The following is a 20385-nucleotide window of genomic DNA, read 5'->3' on the forward strand; positions in this document are numbered from 1 at the left end:
ATAGCTGACTCATTGGAAATAGCCACCATTGGGCCTAAAAGGGGAGCAAAAGTATTCGCATCTACAGGGATAGTCACAAAGTGGCCCGCCGGGGGAGCCTCCCCCGGGTCAGGCGGCTCGTTCATCTTGACGACTAAATAGTTTTAAAGACTTACCAATATACAGCAAGTATACACTAAATACACAATATATAAATAATCAAGTAAATATAAACACTAATTACACCTCTTCTGATCACTACAACAGATAAATTTTAATTTTAAAGCTAAGAGAAACAAAAACGCGCCCGACCAGTTTAACGTTTCCCGCGCTTTTTTCAATACTGAAATTGCTTTTAATAAAAGTTGTAATCTCACAGCAGAAACGAAACGCAAATAACCTTCACATGCCTTTGAGAAATGTCACATCGACAGTTCTTATCAGTATTGTCGGTACTTTCACAGCCGCGGGGTATATTTCGAATCCGTTTACTTTCCTCGCGAATTACCATGGAGCCCAAGATTACTCTGCGTAAAGACCCAGCATTCCAAAAGCTACAAGAGCATTACAATGCTAACGGAGAGAAGCTTAACATTCCGCAATTGTTTCAACAAGATGCCGGTAGATTTAATAAGTTCAGGTATTTGGTCTTTATTATTGAAAAAACTAATTAATTAAAACTCAATATGGCTTCATTTGCTTCTTAAACATTATGTAGAAGTGTTACTCTCAATTAATTAAGAGTTTAGTCTGTAAACGTGCGTATTTCATAAAGTTATATCACTTAGTTTTGGAAGTCCTTTGAAAGGTCGTTTCGGGATCAATGACACTTTTCGTTGTATTTGCGGTGCAATATCCAATATGAAGAAGTAAAAATATAACCGGAGTAAAGAATTTAAGTAACAAATCATGGAATGATTTTACATTGTGAAATGCTAGGTGTGTAGGTACCTGTCTAATAGTATGTACATAGTAGCTATGATAGATTCAGAGTATACAGACACTAACTTAATAAATATAATAAATAAAGTGCACGTAACATGGATCAGCTAGATGGATAATACATTTATCTAGTTCATGAAATGCTTGCCTGCAATGATATCTATGTATATTAGCTAAATAAACAATATTAAAGAAATCATTTATGCATCCGGACTGGTAAAGATTATTTTTTAGATATATTTAATGTACACTATTGTAATAAACATTTTGTTCATTAAAACCTACTAATTAATCGTCTTTTTTACATATTTTTCATCTTTCTGTTTTACAGCCTTCGCGTCCCAACACCCAATGACGGTGAGATCCTACTGGACTACTCCAAGAACCGCATAGATGACGCTACCTTCACAATGCTGCTTGACCTGGCCAAGAGCCGTGGAGTGGAGAAGGCTAGAGATGCTATGTTCAGTGGTAAGTGACGCCTAGTGTAGGGGTTGACAACTTTTTATGATAAAAGAGTCAAAAGTTTTCCAATTTTTAAAGAGCTACACAGCTGTGTGGGATTTTTATTTTTAAGGGTTTTTATAATAAACTAGCTTTCCGCCCGCGGCTTCGCCCGCGTGGAATTTTGTCTGTCACAGAAAAACTATATCGCGCGTCCCTGTTTCAAAAACCGGGATAAAAACTATCCTATGTCCTTTCCCGGACAACCTATCTCTATGCCAAATTTCATCAAAATCGGTTCAGTGGTTCAGGCGTGAAAGCTAGACAGACAGAGTGACTTTCGCATTTATAATATTAGTATAGATGAAGAGCCACAACTTAACATCTTAAAAGCTGATGACCCCTGGCCTATGGCATAACAGATAAATTTTCTTGTTGATGTTGATATCACAGCCGAAATTGATAGGTCATACCAATTGTCTCTTTTGCAATGATGACCTTGCCAGCAATTAATGGAATGGTGAATCTCCTTGACCAATCATAATTCTACTTATAAAATATGTTGCTATCCGCAGGATCTACATTCCATGGCAGTTTCTTTTTATTTAATTTTATTAGTTTAGTTTTGATTATTATTCATCAGTCTACTACACAAATATCAGTTGTATGACCTCAAAATAATAATCGTCTATCTCTGAAGACATTGTTTGTAACATTTGTGATCAAACCATCTTGTGAATTAACCTGTCACAAATGTATACTGTGCTGAGTATTTTTTACAGAATATGAGATACACCATACCCATAAAGTATAGCACTCTACTCATACATATCTATCTCGACGGGTCTCGGAAACATCACATCAGTGACACGATTTTACCTCACATGTCTATAGATTTCCATTATAAAAATATGCTGTCGCGTAATTACATACATATATTGACGGGCGCCCGCAGTGAGTGTGCGAGCGCAACAGCATTATAATTACTCGCGAGCGATAAGGATGGGTAGCTTGGGGTCATTGGACAAAATTCTACATGCTCACAGACCGGGCTTTCTTCTTCTCAGTCGGTACACTCTTGTCAGAGTGGTCGTGGTCATCATTTTGAATCACGATTCAGAGTGATGTTCCTCGTAATACGGCGCCATTCCTCGCGGACTGCAGCTTTCCGGGTGCTTTCGCTAACCGAGCACTTAGTTGCGGCCCTGATTTGGTCCGTCCATCTCATTGGTGATCTACCACGTGGTCTGGTGCCCTCAACTTTTCCCTGCACTACGAGACGCTCTATGGAGTCATCACTGCGCCGAGATACGTGGCCGAAGAAGGTTAAAATGCGTGACTGAACCGTGGTTGATAGGCGGTGTCTGATACCGAGTTCTTTTAATATGGAGTCATTCACCACATATAGACCACATCTCCAATGCCTAAATTGTCCCCAGGCGAGAAGATCAACTTCACCGAAGACCGGGCCGTGCTTCACATAGCGCTCCGCAACAGACAGAACAGGCCCATCCTGGTGAACGGCAAGGACGTGACTCCCGATGTCAACGCCGTGCTCGCGCATATGAAGGAGTTCTCTAACGAAGTCATCAGCGGCCAGTGGAAGGGGTAAGTTTGCCTTGGAGTTCAAGAAGAGCCTTGTTTTGTGTCTTCCGCCTTTTGTTCTACGTCTTCCTTAGGCCTATCATATACATACAGCTCGAGCAGTTAGTGATAAACAGTTGGGCAGTGGAAGGGGTCAGTCTTCCTTACAGCCTCACATCACCATTGATCATCATCATTTCAGCCACAGGACGTCCACTGCTGAACATAGGCCTCCCCCAATGATTTCCTTATTGATCGGTTGGTAGCGGCCTGCATTCAGCGCCTTCTTGCTACCTTTATTGAGGTCCTCCTTGAGAGTGGACGTCCTACGCTACGCTTTCAGGTACGTAACCTCCACTCCAGAACCATGCTGCCCCATCGGCTGTCAGTTCTGCGTACTATGCCCTGTCCATTGCCACTTCAGATTGCTAATCCGTCAGGGGTCCGTCTTGACCTCACGGCTTGTTCTGTCTTCTTCATTCTCATATAGCGCTCCGCAACAGACAGAACAGGCCCATCCTGGTGAACGGCAAGGACGTGACTCCCGATGTCAACGCCGTGCTCGCGCATATGAAGGAGTTCTCTAACGAAGTCATCAGCGGCCAGTGGAAGGGGTAAGTTTACCTTGGAGTTCAAGAAGGGAGCCTTGTGTGTCTTCCGCCTTTTGTTCTACGTCTTCCTTAGGCCTGTCATATACATACAGCTCGAGCAGTTAGTGATAAACAGTTGGGCAGTGGAAGGGGTCAGTCTTCCTTACAGCCTCACATCACCATTCATCATCATCATTTTAGCCACAGGACGTCCACTGCTGAACGGCCACGATAGGCCTCCCTAATGATTTCCCTATTGACCGGTTGGTAGCGGCCTGCATCCAGCGCCTTCCTGCTACCTTTATGAGGTCATTGGTGCACCTTGTGGGTGGACATCCCACGCTGCGCTTTCCGGTACGCGGCCTTCACTCCAGAACCTTGCTGTCCCATCGGCCGACTGTTCTTCGTACTATTGTAATGTGGGGACCAAGGAGATGGAATGAAAAGATGTTAATTCGTCGACGATCGGTTTAATACTGCCTTAAAATGACTTACAGCTAACTTATAAATATATGCCTTGCATTAGAGGTGTGTCATACACTACACCACCCCCGTAATTTTGAGAAAAAAAATGTATTATCATTTTTTTTTGTTAGTTAAACCAAATAGAATAAAAATTTAGAAAATTATTAGTAGGCATGTTATTGATTCCAATTGTTTGTTTTAAGTATACATTTTTATTTTGAATTTAATACAATTAAATAGGACAAGTCGGAGTAATGTACTGTTCAAAATACATATTTCACTTTGCATTTTGTTACAAAAACTAGATCTAAATAAGTACATATTATTATGTCTTTAGAAAAAACATAAATCTGTAGATCGTATTGAAATATGGCCTGATTCAAAAAAACGACTGGTAAAGAGTAAAATTTTTAAATCAACTAGTTGTTACATTTAAATTGATGACTATCCACAAATGCAGACAATAAAAATATGACATTACACAATTTTATTATTTGACCGAAGTTATGAAATACTTTATATTAATTTACCATTTAATAATAATAATCAATCATAAATAAATTCTATATTCATTTTCAAAATTACATTTTCATTGATATTTAATTCAGATCAAAACATGTTTTTTTTTTCAATATTTATCTAGAAAAATTTTACACAATCACTCTATTGTAACACTATTTTATAAAGATCATGTTCTTGAACAGATAATAAATTTACTTATTTCATTTTACAATTTCTTTCCAATAAAATTTTTATTACAGACATCTAAATAAATGCATTCGTAGTTATGTAAGCAATAGTTGCCATTAATTTACACACAGAATTACAAATCAATATTATTGTGTAAAGTTCATTCATTTATATAAATTTAATTTACACACAGAATTACAAATCAATATTGTTGTGTAAAGTTCATTCATTTATATAAATTTTGAAGAGATATCCTTTTATCATAAACCATTTATAGAGTTAGATACAGTTAAATAACACACAAACCAATTTTTTATGTTTCCGCAATTTAGTATACCTACACATACATTTGGGCAGACTACCACGTAAATATTCATCAAACGTTATTAATGTACTTAATAAATGAAGGCATAATACACTTACTCACTTATTGTATTAATAAAACTAAAGATTTAAACAAGATACATTTTGTTGACGGTAGACGGGTCAATTCATTCATTAAGTTTAAAATAATCAAATTTCTAATTAGTTTTTTATTTTTCAATCTCATAATAGTTACAATGAATTATTAAATATACTGATTTTCGTTCTATGCACAATAAGTAAATTTACATTCCACAATAGAATAGTGATTCAGTGGGTATCCTCTATTAGGTTCATAACATAAAGCAAAACATGCAAGTGCAGCAAGTATCTACTGTCTTAATTAAAAAGGTCACTTCCAGAAATTATTTAAAAGGTTTTTCCACCACAAACACCTAAATTAATTGTTATAAAATTTATGTATGGCAATATCATAATTACCTAATTAACATTACGTTACGTTTTGTCCAAATCATTAAACATTTCTCTTCTTCAACTTCAACTCTCATAGTGTATTCGTAATTTTTATGAATTACCTACGACGCGTCATAATCATATTATTTGTAAGTAAGTACGTACTTTTAAGTATTTATTTACTTCATCATTTTTACATTTGTCATAATTGATTGGGCCGGCCGGTCCCTTTTATTTCATTTTATTTATACAACACTCATTTATTGGTACAGTTTATTTTATATTTATTTTATAGTCGACTTTTATTAATTAATATATTATGACATTTTAGTCATTAACACTTGCTATGCATAGCCTTTTTTTTAATGGGGTCACGTTTTAAGATCACATTTATTTAAAAGATCTCCAACTATTTTCACGGAGAGAAGCTCGTCTACACCATGATCAAATGAAGGATCTGACACCCTATTACTGTACCTTGTACCATTATTATATTTTATTTATATACTTATTTTATATTGTCTTAAAACGGGTCCACTTTTAAGATCCTATTGATCTCCAACGGTTTTTTACAGAGAAATCTCGTTTACACTGATTAAACTGAAGGATGTGACACCGTTTGTGCCTCTAGTTATGAGGTAGGGCAACCTTATCCTTTCTTCCTATCTCTACATAAACAAAACTCTGAAACATTCAATCTCAACATAATATTCTCGTATTTCAACCATGTCCACTATCATAACCAACACCAACTATCAAACCAATCAAAACGAATTCTTTAGCATAATTATTTTGTTGACATTTGGGTGATCAGTCCAAAAGTGTAATAAAACATTATGGCTAAAGTATTCCCTGTTTCTAAACTATCTACCACATCTTACATATTCATCACCATCTAATTGTCAATCATTATTTTCAGACTCATTTAACTACTTCTACCTGCTAACTATTTACCTACCACCGTTCTATCACTATTTGGAATGTAGCTAATGCAACTTATATTGATGCGAAGCTATTTTAATACATTCCTATAGCCATTCCAGTAATAACTCTCTCAATATTATTCCTACGTTTCCTCATCGCATATAAGAAAAAGTCAATTCCGTGAATTATTAGACACATCATGCTATTTAACTACCTATCTATGTCTCATTTTTTTTTTATCTAATGCTTTTTAATGTAACTTGAAAATGAAAATTAAACATTTTTAGATAACCCACTGTTGAGAAAAATAACAAGTTAAACGGATTGCTGCATCCTATTATTCTACGAGTAGTAACAAGAATTCCAAATAAAATAGTTATGATACTTATCGAATAACAAAGATTAGATTGAGCTAATTTGCAAAATAATTCCTGGTACAAACATTGTTTGTGTTAGTGTTCGTTTCTCTGTAAAGAAGGGCTTCATATTTCGCAAAATGCTGATGCTACAACACGTGTCGACAAATATGGTTCGATGCAAGATGATGCAATCACCTATCTAGCAAAAGTAAGACGATGTTTTAAATTATTATGCAATTCAACTATTGTAATTTACAATTAATTCTACAAATCAATGTATTTTTTAAAATCTATAGATGTAATAATAAAACTATCAACATTTTAACGCAATAAAATTGTTATAAGAAATCATATGATTTAACTTTAAACTTTATTAAGAATTTAAATGTATACGGACAATGGACATACTGATTACGATGTTTCACTTAATATTATTATTATGCAAAAAAAAAATGATTGGATATTACAATCTTGAATAATTGAAAGCCTAAAAAGAGTTGTTACTTAAAAAATTGCAAATCCGATTGTACCTAATTACTTACGCCAATACATTTTTTACATTTAAATTTGAGAAAACCAAATTAAAAGTTTTATGTAACATCATGTATTTTGTATGCAAACTGTGCATATAATACCCAATGTGTTAAAGAAATAAAATTAACCTAAATCTTTGAAAGAAAAAAAACTATTTGCCTCAGGCGGGATTTGAACCCACGAAATGTTCACAAATTTAACCACATAAAATAATTATTTTGTAAGTGTGTACTACATGTAACGTGTACTAAGGAGAGATTAAAATGAATTAAATAATTTCAATATTATGAACAATTCATATTTCATCAAGTTAATAAATGCATCATACTTTAATAAATAGCCAATGGACTTTACCTCTATTTCAATGTAACTTTTGGAATCATTTAGAAATATGAAAACAAACTAACTATAACTGTTTTTTTTTGTGAATAAATCATAATTCAAATGAATAAATAAAATAATTTTCTCTACTAGTTGGTATCTGTTTTAAATAATTTTACGAATTGTCGTTTGTAATTACTATTAATGGGGTAAAATCATGAAAAATGTTTATTAACAAAATAACATTGATTGTAAAGATGTAAATGAGAAGTAAAAGCTTATTTTCGCAATACAATAATTTGTAAATTACTTTGCCAAAATAATTATTTTTAAAGAAGTAAAAAATCTAGAACTTTGTTTAAAACATCTTAATATTCGTACAGGCATCTAAAAATAACATTTCATCCAATCAGCAATTTTAACCTATCGCTATTCCTGACGTGTAGAGCTACTTCAAAATGCAATAATCACAGTATGTAAAATTATTTATAGGGTTAATGGAGTAATGGAATGAATAATTAATCATATCACTTACCTTTAAAATAAAATTTGAGTAATTTTACTGTCGTAGAGCAGCAATCTATGTTGATAAAATTAGTTAATTCCAGTGAAGCAAAAAAATTACGTTGTTTGTATTTACCAAAATTTAAGTACTAATTATAGCATAATAATGAAAATAGAATTGATCCGTCCATTCTCATTTACCGTAATTTAATAATCTAGCGTACATACTAGGTAACTTAGCGTGGCCACGTAAAAGTTAAATTAATAAAATTCCATTAAGGGAAAAAGAAAAAATATATGCTATGGGATTGCCGTGTCTTCTCCATTTTTTCGAAACTGCGTCTTCTCCTTATCCATTGACACGCATGACACTCCCGGCGGGAACCACAATCTTCACGGCTCCAACAACACCCAGCGCCCAGCAACAAACATCATCGACATCGGACTCCTACCATCGCCCGGCACCCAGCATAACTCGCCATTATTCCATTATTTGATCTTCATTTTGAATATCCTTGAGCACCATCATCGCCCGGCTGCCATTAAAATGTCTCCTCCAACGCACTTGATTTACTTTTATTTATCGTAGATAGTATTTACCGCATCATCATTTCAAATAATTGTCCGACTTTAGTTTTTCACTTGTACACGAAATTCACTTTTTAATATATGTGCACAGCACTGCCCTAAGGCAGCACTGGCAGGGTCGCCATGTAATGTGGGGACCAAGGAGATGGAATGAAAAGATGTTAATTCGTCGACGATCGGTTTAATACTGCCTTAAAATGACTTACAGCTAACTTATAAATATATGCCTTGCATTAGAGGTGTGTCATACACTACACTATGCCCTGTCCATTGCCACTTCAGCTTGCCAATTCGTCGGGGGTATGGCGATTATCACACTGCACCGCGGTCCGCCGCGGTCCGCGTGGCGACATATAACGAATCCCGCGCGCAGACGCGTTGTCAGTGTGTTGTGCCGCGCGTGTTTTCTATACAAACTGAGGTACTTGCATACAATGATTAAATCTGTAGTCCCGCGTACCACGGCGGAGCGCGGTGCAGTGTGATAATCGCCTATGTCTATAATGAATATACATAATGTATAACATTTTACTAAATGATATTGTCTCCACAGATACACAGGCAAGGAGATTACTGACGTCATCAACATCGGCATCGGCGGCTCCGACCTCGGTCCCCTAATGGTGACAGAGGCACTCAAACCTTATGCCACTCGTCTCAAGGTAGCATTTCACTTTCCACTTGTATTCAGAATTTTTAAACTTATAACGGTTATTTTCGTATACATTTTACATCTTCTGGGGGCGTAGTGTGAGTTTACGGCCCAGAACAGACTGTGAAACGCAACTGCAACGAAACTGCAACTGCTAGTCACTTTTGAGTTGCATCTAAGTTTTTGCCATAGCGTCCGTTGAGAGACCACACATGACGCGACCAGTTTGAAACTTTCAGTTTCAGTTTCATTCATCAGAATCATCAGAAAGTTGCAGTTTCGTTGCAGTTGCGTTTCACCGTCTGTTCTGGGCCTAAGTCAAACGCATTCGATGTCGACTGCGTAAAAAAGTGACATTAAATGTATGACGGATCGTACAGCGCCCCTAGCGGAAACTTTAAAGAACTAAAATTTTCATATAGACAGGGTGTCCCAGAATGGGTGAATCAAACTGCTAGGGGAGGTAGCTCTACTAATGTACTATGCCTAAAAAATATGAAAAAAAAAAATAAAGCGCATAAGGACACAAACATTTTTTTTGAAAGTGAAAATAAATCAGCTTTGCCCAAGTATCTGGCTATAATTGCTGCGTTTGGAGTTTATTTGTACTTTTTTCTTACTAATATTAATTGTATATGATTGCTTAATTTATCTGTAAACAAACTTTTGAAAATAATGACTAGATTTCGAGTTTAGAGCACTTTATTAAAAAAAATCCGAACTCAAACATATTTTTCATATTTTTTAGGTATAGTACATTAGTACAGCTACCTGCTAGCTAGGGCAGTTTGATTCACCCATTCTGCGACACCCTGTATTTATTTACCGCGCTCGCTAGTGACGACGTTTGATGTAAACTCACACTAAGCCCTCTGTTCTTTATTCCAAAATAAACTTTATTTCTTCCCCTTAAGGTCCACTTCGTGTCCAACATAGACGGGACCCACCTGGCCGAGGTCCTCAAGCGACTGAACCCTGAGACGGCGCTGTTCATCATCGCTTCTAAGACCTTCACTACCCAGGAGACAATCACCAACGCTACTTCAGCCAAGAACTGGTTCCTGGAGAATGCTAAGGACGTAAGACAAAGCCCACAATATCTCTCTTACTCTCTCTCGCGCAGGAGACCATCACCAACGCCACTTCAGCCAAGAACTGGTTCCTGGAGAATGCTAAGGACGTAAGACAAAGCCCACAATATCTCTCTTACTCTCTCTCGCGCAGGAGACCATCACCAACGCTACTTCAGCCAAGAACTGGTTCCTGGAGAATGCTAAGGACGTAAGACAAAGCTCACAATATCTCTCTTACTCTCTCTCGCGCAGGAGACCATCACCAACGCCACTTCAGCCAAGAACTGGTTCCTGGAGAATGCTAAGGACGTAAGACAAAGCCCACAATATCTCTCTTACTCTCTCTCGCGCAGGAGACCATCACCAACGCCACTTCAGCCAAGAACTGGTTCCTGGAGAATGCCAAGGACGTAAGGAACAATCTCTTTGTCTCTCTCACACATACTTACCATCATAATCATGAGGTCATTTATTCAGTCTTCACGAACACGATGCATGAAACACACATGTAATGCAAATAAATGATTTGATTTGATTTGACCCTCATTATTTGCCAGTGGTAAATTGGCCATTAATTAAAAACCTCTGTCTCTCTCACACACCATCTTCATCATTAATTTTGTGTCCACGGCAGGAACAAATGCAAATAAAAAACGTTACTGAGTGGGTGTCCTTTTTTGACAACATATTTTTGTATTCTTTTTTCTCTCTTTCTCCTTTTGATGTAGGTAATGTTTATAATTTATTAAAATGGTATGAATGTATTTATTATTTACTTTGTCAAATAAAGATTTTTCTTTCTTTCTTTCAAATGGAGGGTTGTACACTTCTCAGATGGAGAGAATAGTAGCCAGTGTGAGAGCGCTGGCCAGACAGATTGGGTAGACCTGATATTCGCATATTTAGTAATTAGTTGCCTTTTATTGAGTTATTTGTATTCCTCTTTGAAATGGCAAAGTAATGATGTCCATAGGGTAAAATTCCAATAAAATTAAAAGGGGTTTACCTTTTTTTGAGCCGATTGTCAGTTAGTTTGTTTATCTACCCTCACTTAAAATTACCAAAACCATCCATATTAATTGATTTAGCTTAGATAGTTATTTTCATTTACAGCCGGCAGCAGTAGCGAAGCACTTCGTGGCTCTGTCGACCAACGGCGAGAAGGTGACCGCGTTCGGAATCGACCCCAAGAACATGTTCGGATTTTGGGACTGGGTTGGAGGCAGGTTGGTAAAATGTTTAATACTTCGGGTGCACTACTCGCGAACTTGGCCGAAGTTTCTCGAAATATTATAGCCTGGTCCGTGAGCACGTAGAATTTTGTCCAATGACCCCAAGCTACCCATCCTTATCGCTCGCGCGTAATTATATTGCTGTCGCGACTGTGCGACGGGCGCCCGCAGTGAGTGTGCACCGCAGCTTGGGGTCATTGGACAAAATTCTACGTGCTCACGGACCAGGCTTTAGACACCCACTTCGCTTGAAAATAAACGGGAAAATGGGAGCCAAAAATATTAGTCTAAAAAATTAAACATGAATTGAAATGGGTGCTAAATTTGGAATATTTGACTTGGCTTTTAAATAAGAAACGAGATTTTTAGAAGAGTTACATCTTACAGAAAAAGATCAATATAATAAAGCATACAGAAAGGTCGCGGAAAGAACCTGGATGCGGGCAGCGCAGGACCGTTCATTATGGAAAACCTTGGGGGAGGCCTTTGTCCAGCTGTGGACGTCATTTGGCTGAAACGACGATACAGAAAATTACCTATTGATGATTAGTCTGCACAGAAAACTAGCTAAGTCCAATCCTCGGTTGCGGTACCACTTCATTTTTCATGGTGAACTACCGCTTGTCTTGATTATAATCCGCCCGCGGCTTCACCTGCCTGGATTTTTGTCTGTCACAGAAAAACTTTATCGCGCGCGTCCCTATTTCAAAACCCGGGATAAAAACTATCCTATGTCCTTTCCCTTGACTCAAACTATCCCTATGCTAAATTTCATCAAAATTGGTTTAGTGGTTTAGGCGTGAAAGCAAGACAGACAGAGTTACTTTCGCATTTATAATATTAGTATAGATTATAGACTAGGCTGTTATCTGTGTGTAATTTTCTTTCTACCCGCAGGTACTCGCTGTGGTCGGCCATCGGTCTGTCCATCTCTCTGTACGTGGGCTACGACAACTTCGAGAAGCTTCTGGAAGGCGCTAGCTTCATGGACCACCACTTCACCACGGCGCCGCTTGAGAAGAATGTAAGGCTTTACTTTTTATCATCATCATCTCAGCCATAGGACGTCCACTGATATACAGGGTGTTAGGTAAATGGGTATATGAGCCGACACTAGCCCATGTTAACATGGTCATATAAATGGTATGGTGAATTCAGAAAATTGATATCTTCATTTTAATTATTTTAATTTTCATACAAATCGGATTTTATAAAATTTATTTTGTATGAAAATAAAAAAAATAAAATGATGATATCAAATTTCTGACTTCGCCATACCATTTATATACCCATGTTAACATGGGCTAGTGTCGACTCATATACCCATTTACCTAACACCCTGTATATCATCCATAAACTTAACCCTAACGATCGATGCAATAAAAATAGAGGGTGTAATTTTTAACAAATTTTAGTTGGTTCGATTTCCGGGTCTTTTCAAAAATAAAGGAATGTTTTCTTTGAGTAAAATTTTCTATCTACAGTATTAAGAGAACTTTCCCTCCAGGTGGCATTACAAAATTCCACCCTGTATATGCCAGCTAGCTATTTCAAACTTTATCAGGAACAGCTGCCTTACCATTAGTGTCCCCTATTCTAAATAAGTTTATAATCTCCTTGTTCCCAGGCGCCAGTGATCCTGGCTTTGCTGGGCCTATGGTATTCCAACTTCTACGGGGCGGAGACTCACGCACTTCTGCCCTACGATCAGTATCTGCACAGGTAAATAATCCATATCGAGTGCTCATTTTGCGTCAGATCCATAGAGTAAATTATTGCACTAGCTTCTGTCCTGCGTAGAATTAAAGCTTATAGCTATTGGACGTGGAAAGGGTTATTAATTATACACATCTTTTCTACTTTGCTGAACATTTGCACGAGAACGGTTTGTCCAAAACATATGAATTTGGTCTTATTTAATGCAGGATTTAATGCTCTTCAACCGTCAGGAAGACCACTTTTCGATAGGGTAAGTCCTTTACGCGGTATAACCGGAAAACCGAAAAAGCGCCCCTTTCGGGGGCCCCCGCCACTTAAGCACAACTCCGTCGAAGTCGAAGACCTAGGAGAGTCTTAATGGGCAACCAATGAAGCCATTAAAGCAATAAAATCTTTTGTAGGAATTATTTCCGATTTAAAATCTAATTCTACTGGCCTATTACTACTATACAGTCAGTGCCTGGGGTATGGGAGCGGCACGGGAGGGTGTTTTTACGACGGCAAACGTCAGTGGAACTTCAGATTTGTATGCTCTGTCACGTTAAAATATGTCAATGTCACCCCTGAAATTACAATTTTTAGGATATAAAATAAGTGTTAGTGAGGTTCCCACTTTGTAACAGAGGGAAATCGATGACTGCCTAAGTGCCTATATGCTGTCTCAATTTTTTTTTGTAATTGTTGATTTTGTGCAGTTTTACCACTTTGATATAAGGATAGGTAAGCGGAAGGGTAAGAAGTCCACTTTGATCACCTAGCAGCTAGGTGATCAAAGTGGACTTCTTACCCATGGGTGATCAAAGGACACCAAAGTGTCGCTTTTAGTCCACGCTGATCACCTGGGTGATGAAAGACGGGTGATCAAAGTGGAATAGACCGTTTTCAAGAGTATCTCTCTCTATCCATTGCAGATTCGCAGCGTACTTCCAGCAAGGCGACATGGAGAGCAACGGGAAATACGTCACGCGTTCTGGGGAACAAGTGGACTACTCTACTGGACCCATCGTATGGGGAGAACCCGGCACAAACGGGCAGCACGCCTTCTACCAGCTCATACACCAGGGCACGAGGTGAGGGACCTATGACGTCATCATAGAAAACCAGTTTCTCGACATGGCGCTTGTTATGTCGCGAATATTGCTGAGCGGACGCCTCGTCAGCATAGCTTTTAGGTTAATGTTATGTACTGTATTTTTTTATGCTGAATAAAGTATTCTTATACTTATTCATCATTTGATAAAAGGCTCGTGAATAGAACGTTTCTAAAGTCCAGTACATAGAGACTCGTATTTTGGATACTACGACCAAACAAACACAATAGTATAGTAGAAACCTAGGTCACTATTGACCATACCCTATGGTAGTTGACACGTCAATCAGTTGACATACTTCTTATGAACTGTCAAAACGCGACTCCCATAGAATTTTGTAAGGAAAACCGGTCCATTAGGTCACCAGTTCCCGACATCAATTAACTGACAATGTCAGCGCTACAAAAAATATAATTTCACAGCTAAATAAAAACTAATTCACTTCAGTGTTCAGGCCTGGAATTATTATGTATTCTTTAAAGAAGTTGTTTGTAAATTGACCCATGACTTCAATGCTCAAAGGACACTATGCGACCATTTTATTTATTTATTTATTTTAGGAATTACAAACAAATGTGTTACAGAAATTAACTTATCTACTAGACTTGTGTATTATTTATGTGGTAACACATCCCACTACGTAATCCACATATTGATATTGCCTAAAGTGGGAATCCGTCGACCTTTCGCTTGCCTGGCGACTTCTCTCACCATCTGAGCTACTTAAAAAAAATATTTGAGATCTCAACGCTAGAAAATTTTAATACCATACTGACCGAGCCCGTTTCATCCCAGGCTGATCCCGTGCGACTTCATCGCGCCAGCGCAAACACACAACCCGATATCGGGCGGCGTTCACCACAAGATCCTGCTCGCTAACTTCTTGGCTCAGACTGAAGCGCTTATGAAGGGGAAGAGCTCCGAGGAGGTAAGTTTGACATAATGTCTTTAAATGGCCATAAGTACATTATATTCCATCTAAATATTCATAACTCAAAGGTGACGTAGCCATCCGCTAAGAAAGGATTTTACGAAACTCCACCCCTAAGGGGGTAAAACGGGATCCAAGCGTACGAAGTCGCGGGCGGCCGCTAGTTTAAGACACAAGTGTCTACGTTTGCATGAGCGTTCTGTAAGAGCGCCTTTAAATTAGACGCGTGAGGAAACGCTATAGTGCTGCTACTGCAGCGCTTCCCCACACATCTAATATTTGGATGCGCCCTAAATGTCATACACGTATTGTTTTTTTTGTTAGATTATGGCTTCGTGCGGTTTGCACATTCAGTGCATGAAATGTACTAAATATATTGTGTTCTATTAAATTTTAAATGTATCTAATCATTCTACTTAGTCGTGTCACATGCACTGACATACACAAATCGTGCATATCAGTTTAAAATCTTGCGACGATGCACCGTCTGGCGTATAAATCGCAGTGTAATATTGAAATACCCCAAGTATGACGTTTCTTTCTCCAGGCTAAAGCCGAGCTGGAGAAGTCTGGCATGGCTCCGGAGGCTGTGGCCAAGATCCTACCGCACAAGGTGTTCAAGGGCAACCGGCCCACCAACTCGATCGTCGTCAAGAAGGTCACGCCCTTCACACTTGGCGCTATGATTGGTGAGATTTCATTATTTACATATTTTCATATTTATTTGGCTTTTCCCACATTTTTTTTGCATTGCGTTCGGTTAGTTTCCCGTAATCAAAACCACAGTCAAAACTTAGTATAGAATATACTTATGTGGTATATTTTATTTACTACTCAAAGCATTTCGGGGTATACACAATCCCAATAGGTGAAAACAAATGGTGCATCCATATAGTAATATTTTTTTTGTGGAATATAGAGCACCATTACTAAATTTATAAGAAAAACTTACCTTGTTAACATGTTCCATATTGTTACGTTCCACAATATGTAACAGTGATGTGGATACGTCATTGACATCATCGTGTCATATAGTCTCCAGTGTAGAAACATGAACCTCTTCAACATGGGGCACACTGAAAACCAGCATCGTGGCCTCCCTCACCGGGGGCCACGGCATATTATGCTGAGTGGGGTCCCATTGCGATGGGCATCGCTGTGCGACAGGGTGGCACTGCTCAGTTTACTTTCTCTTCCATTGTATATTTTATGTCACCGCTGTCTTATTTGCTTTTTTTTATTTACCTATTTTGTCTTTTGTGATGTCCATGGCAATAAATGTTTCTTTCTTTCTTTCTTCCATTCAATTTACCAGAGGCATGTTGTTTTGGCCTACACTCTCCACGCTGGCCAGATGGGTTGGGGAGGCCTGGTGTTTCCATATTTATCTCTTAGTCACCTCTTACGACACCCACGGGAAGAGACCATTAGACATGCTACATAAAATAAAACAACAATATAATGTCCTATATTTTCTTCCAGCAATGTACGAGCACAAGATCTTCACCCAAGGCATCATCTGGGACATCAACTCCTTCGACCAATGGGGCGTGGAGCTTGGCAAGCAGTTAGCCAAGGCCATCGAGCCCGAACTCCAGGATGCGAGCCCAGTCAGCTCCCACGACGCGTCTACCAACGGGCTGATCAACTTCCTTAAGGCTAACTTCTAAATTGTAGAGTGGGCGGGTCCAAGGGAAATGTAACTATTTCGTAAGATGTTTCAACCTTATTACGTTGTCTAAGGGCCCTTTTTAAATCAAATCATTTAATAATTCATAAACATAGGTATAAAAGGGTGATAATTATGAAATTAACACTTTCCCATGGAAATCCATGGTCTGTCCTGTGAATATACAAATGTGTTTGAAATTCGAATTACAAATTCGAACGGATCGGTTTTTTGCGGGACGCAAGAGTGAAAAAAGAGAAACGAAATGGGGGGAGGACAAGAATGTCAGGTGTCAGTCAAAATGACAAGAGAATAGTAAATGATGATACGGTTTGGAAAACAACTAGGGTGTGATCCGTGTGATCCAAGAACTACAGTCATTTTCTGATTATGAAAACGTACAAGAATGGCATGATTGTTATTGTTCATAATTGACTGGTTTACGAACAAAAATCTCATGAAAGACGTGTCACAAAGAAAGTACCCTGGACCCGCCATGTAAAGCTTGAAATGACAACGTTAGCCCAAACATATTAAAATTTATGATAAATATTTAAAACATTAAAATGTTATGCTTTATGAAATTTATACAAACATTTTAATAGCAATACCGAACTCAGTGAAACAAAATGTTAAAAAAGTAACAAAAATATTGAAGCCGTTTTAAGATGTTGGAAACTTTTATATATTTTATAAAGATATATAAAATCAATTATATAATCTCTGCAATTTTTGATGTTAATCTTATGCGAGTAGGTTTTATTATGTGTTGTCTGCTATATATTTAGCACTGGCATTAAAAACTTAATTTATTTGTAAGTGTAAAAGTGAATCACAAATATAAATGGATATGGGAAAAGTAATATTATATTTATAGTTGAACAAGAATCATGATATTACTTTATAGTTGTTATTATCGCTTTATTACGAGATCTTTTAAAGATATTTGTGTGTGAGATTTCATACAAAATCGGATTTTTACTCGAATTTGTATGAAATCTCATACTTAAAATTATAGGGCTGCTTTTAAATGTCTACTATCCCAATTTTTTAGCATATTAGCCCATTTTATGTGTATGTGTGCTTAATACTTATGTATGCGTTGGTTATGTAGTATGAGAAAGTTTGTTTTCTAGGATGTTGTATTTAGAGTAATATATTAATTTTATGTTTTACGAAAATGCTTTTTTATTTACCTTTTTTATGTATTGGACAAAGTTCGATTAGGCTGAAGTTATAGATTATGTCCATTTAAATTATCTTTCGTGTTAATTATGGAAAAAAAGTCGTATAAAAATAATAGAATGAATGATTAGAAGTCTTTATTCGGGAATCAATAATAAAATAATTACAATTATCTGCCACATAATTAAGATTTTTCACGGAAGTCCGCCATAGAAAACCTGAGCCCCGATTACGGTAATTTTTAACGTCTCCAATCCAGACGTGCTTTATCGATTCTGCGATACGATCGCAGATCACAATCGTATCGGGGCTCTGTTCTTTTCGAAATTACGTGACTACTTGCGTTAGGGCTCTTACACATAAACACGCTACGATGGACGATGTCGTATCCTAGAAAATCATTGTGCATTCTTTCAATATTTCAAGAATGACAGACATTGCGTTGAGATTATACGATGCAAAGTCATTCCCGCATCGTAGCACGATGTGACGTCATGCCGTGTTCATGTTTAAGAGCTCTTATAAACAAATATCAAACGACGGGTACCATAAAAATAATCGCCACATCACATCTTATACATAATCTAACAGACCAGCTGTCTTGTGTCATTCATGCAACTAAACTTACTAAGTAACTTCAAGACGTGTATACGTCGCCCAACGAAAGTTGAGGCGAACACGGGACTCGCACTGACGTAGCACACAACATAGACTAAGGCCCAGAACAGACGGTGAAACGCAACTGCAACTTTCTGATAATTCTGATGAATGAAACTGAAACTGAAAGTTTCAAACTGGTTGCGTCATGTGTGGTCTTTCAACGGACGCTATGGCAGAAACTTAGAACAAAAGTAACTAGCAGTTGCAGTTTCGTTGCAGTTGCGTTTTACCGTCTATTCTGGGCCTAAGAGCTAGTGAACGCCAGACCTACGTCATTTTATAAAAGCTGAAAGTTTGTCAGCGTATGCTCCCAAAATAGGTTAGAATGCTGGTGAATCATGAAGTTTGGGTCATCGTCGCTTTGGCAGATATCCTAAAAAACTGGCAAGGAGTTGGAACTGTCAAAACTGTCTGGTTGATGAGGAAACTACGATAGGAAGTTGTTTCCACATCAGCCAGATAGTTTTGGATGGAATAGTTTTTTTTATTAGGATAGCTGGACAAACTCAGCTTTTATAAAATGACGTAGGTCTGGCGTTCACTAGCTCTTAGTCTAACACATTCAAATATCGAATACACTATCTGCCTGGCTTTTACATATTTTTTACATAATAATATACACAAATCTTTGCTTGTGTTGATCGCCTCAACTCGCGCTGTGCGAACTATTACAACGAGGCATTTAACATTGTTCAAAATATTCATTGCTGACCGATTGATCCACTGTCTAATTAATGGCAGTACTTTACTAAGAGATAAGTGCACGTCGTCCGCGGACGTAATGCGCAACGCACGGTAATCGAAATCGTATCACACAATAATTTTAGATTCAATTTTACCCGCATAATTTTAGTCAATCCATCAATAGGTTTCTGAAAAATAAACTTTAAAAACTACAAATTATCAATTAATAGTGAACTTATTTATAATATTTAGGTACTTTAAATTTTTAGGGCACGTGATGACAAGCCGGTTTGCATCTGGTCCGGCGGTGGGCGGTTCTTAGCCTAGGCGCAGACCCCCGATATTTAGTTGGCCGATAGTTGGGCCCGATTTTAATTTGTATGAAGAATCGGCCGATATGAAATCGGTGCAATATGCGCATTTTCATACATCTCCATACTGATTAACAGCCCGTCTCAACTATCGGCCAACTAAGTCAGTGGTCTGCGCCTAGGCTTAGCCTGGACCAGGTAGAAACCAGATATTCACCATGCGCACTTCTACATTATGTTATCCATAGACAAATACATAGCGAGAAAGGTCTACTTATGTGCTTATCAGTCTCCAGAGTGAGAAATCTTTTCGCTGTGTACCAGAGTATAATGGAAGCAGCATTTAAGATGAGCATTGTAGTTGTCTATGGTATAAAATTCCAAATTGTGGTCTTGATTTCAGACCTTAAGGGCAAGGATTTAGGCTGAATATAGCTTACCCTTCTTAAACGTAATATTTTTCTGAATCGCAAATAT

At 37.7% G+C, this 20385-nt stretch overlaps 2 protein-coding genes across 2 annotated transcripts in view; both read left to right on the plus strand.

Moving 5' to 3' along the window:
* Window positions 1-20385, plus strand: part of LOC135082845 (uncharacterized) — a 93731-nt gene that overhangs the window by 33144 nt on the left and 40202 nt on the right. The window lies entirely within an intron of this gene.
* Window positions 402-18249, plus strand: LOC135082757 (glucose-6-phosphate isomerase). The gene is made up of 12 exons (XM_063977523.1): window positions 402-619; window positions 1253-1392; window positions 2805-2973; window positions 9255-9363; window positions 10268-10432; window positions 11540-11652; window positions 12556-12682; window positions 13286-13380; window positions 14289-14447; window positions 15264-15396; window positions 15947-16088; window positions 16882-18249. Exons 1-12 carry the CDS (start codon window positions 489-491, stop codon window positions 17067-17069), a joined length of 1671 nt encoding a protein of 556 aa, XP_063833593.1. The 5' UTR covers window positions 402-488; the 3' UTR covers window positions 17070-18249.

The sequence above is a fragment of the Ostrinia nubilalis genome, chromosome 22, assembly GCF_963855985.1.
Source record: "Ostrinia nubilalis chromosome 22, ilOstNubi1.1, whole genome shotgun sequence".
Classification (NCBI taxonomy): Eukaryota; Metazoa; Arthropoda; class Insecta; order Lepidoptera; family Crambidae; genus Ostrinia; species Ostrinia nubilalis.

Bases quoted from the DNA above. Each gene is read 5' to 3' on its own strand.
- LOC135082757 (XM_063977523.1), top strand. From the start codon at position 489: ATGGAGCCCAAGATTACTCTGCGTAAAGACCCAGCATTCCAAAAGCTA. The intron at 1,393-2,804 runs GTAAGTGACGCC...AATTGTCCCCAG, and splicing joins TAGAGATGCTATGTTCAGTG to GCGAGAAGATCAACTTCACC. The intron at 12,683-13,285 runs GTAAGGCTTTAC...CCTTGTTCCCAG, and splicing joins CGGCGCCGCTTGAGAAGAAT to GCGCCAGTGATCCTGGCTTT.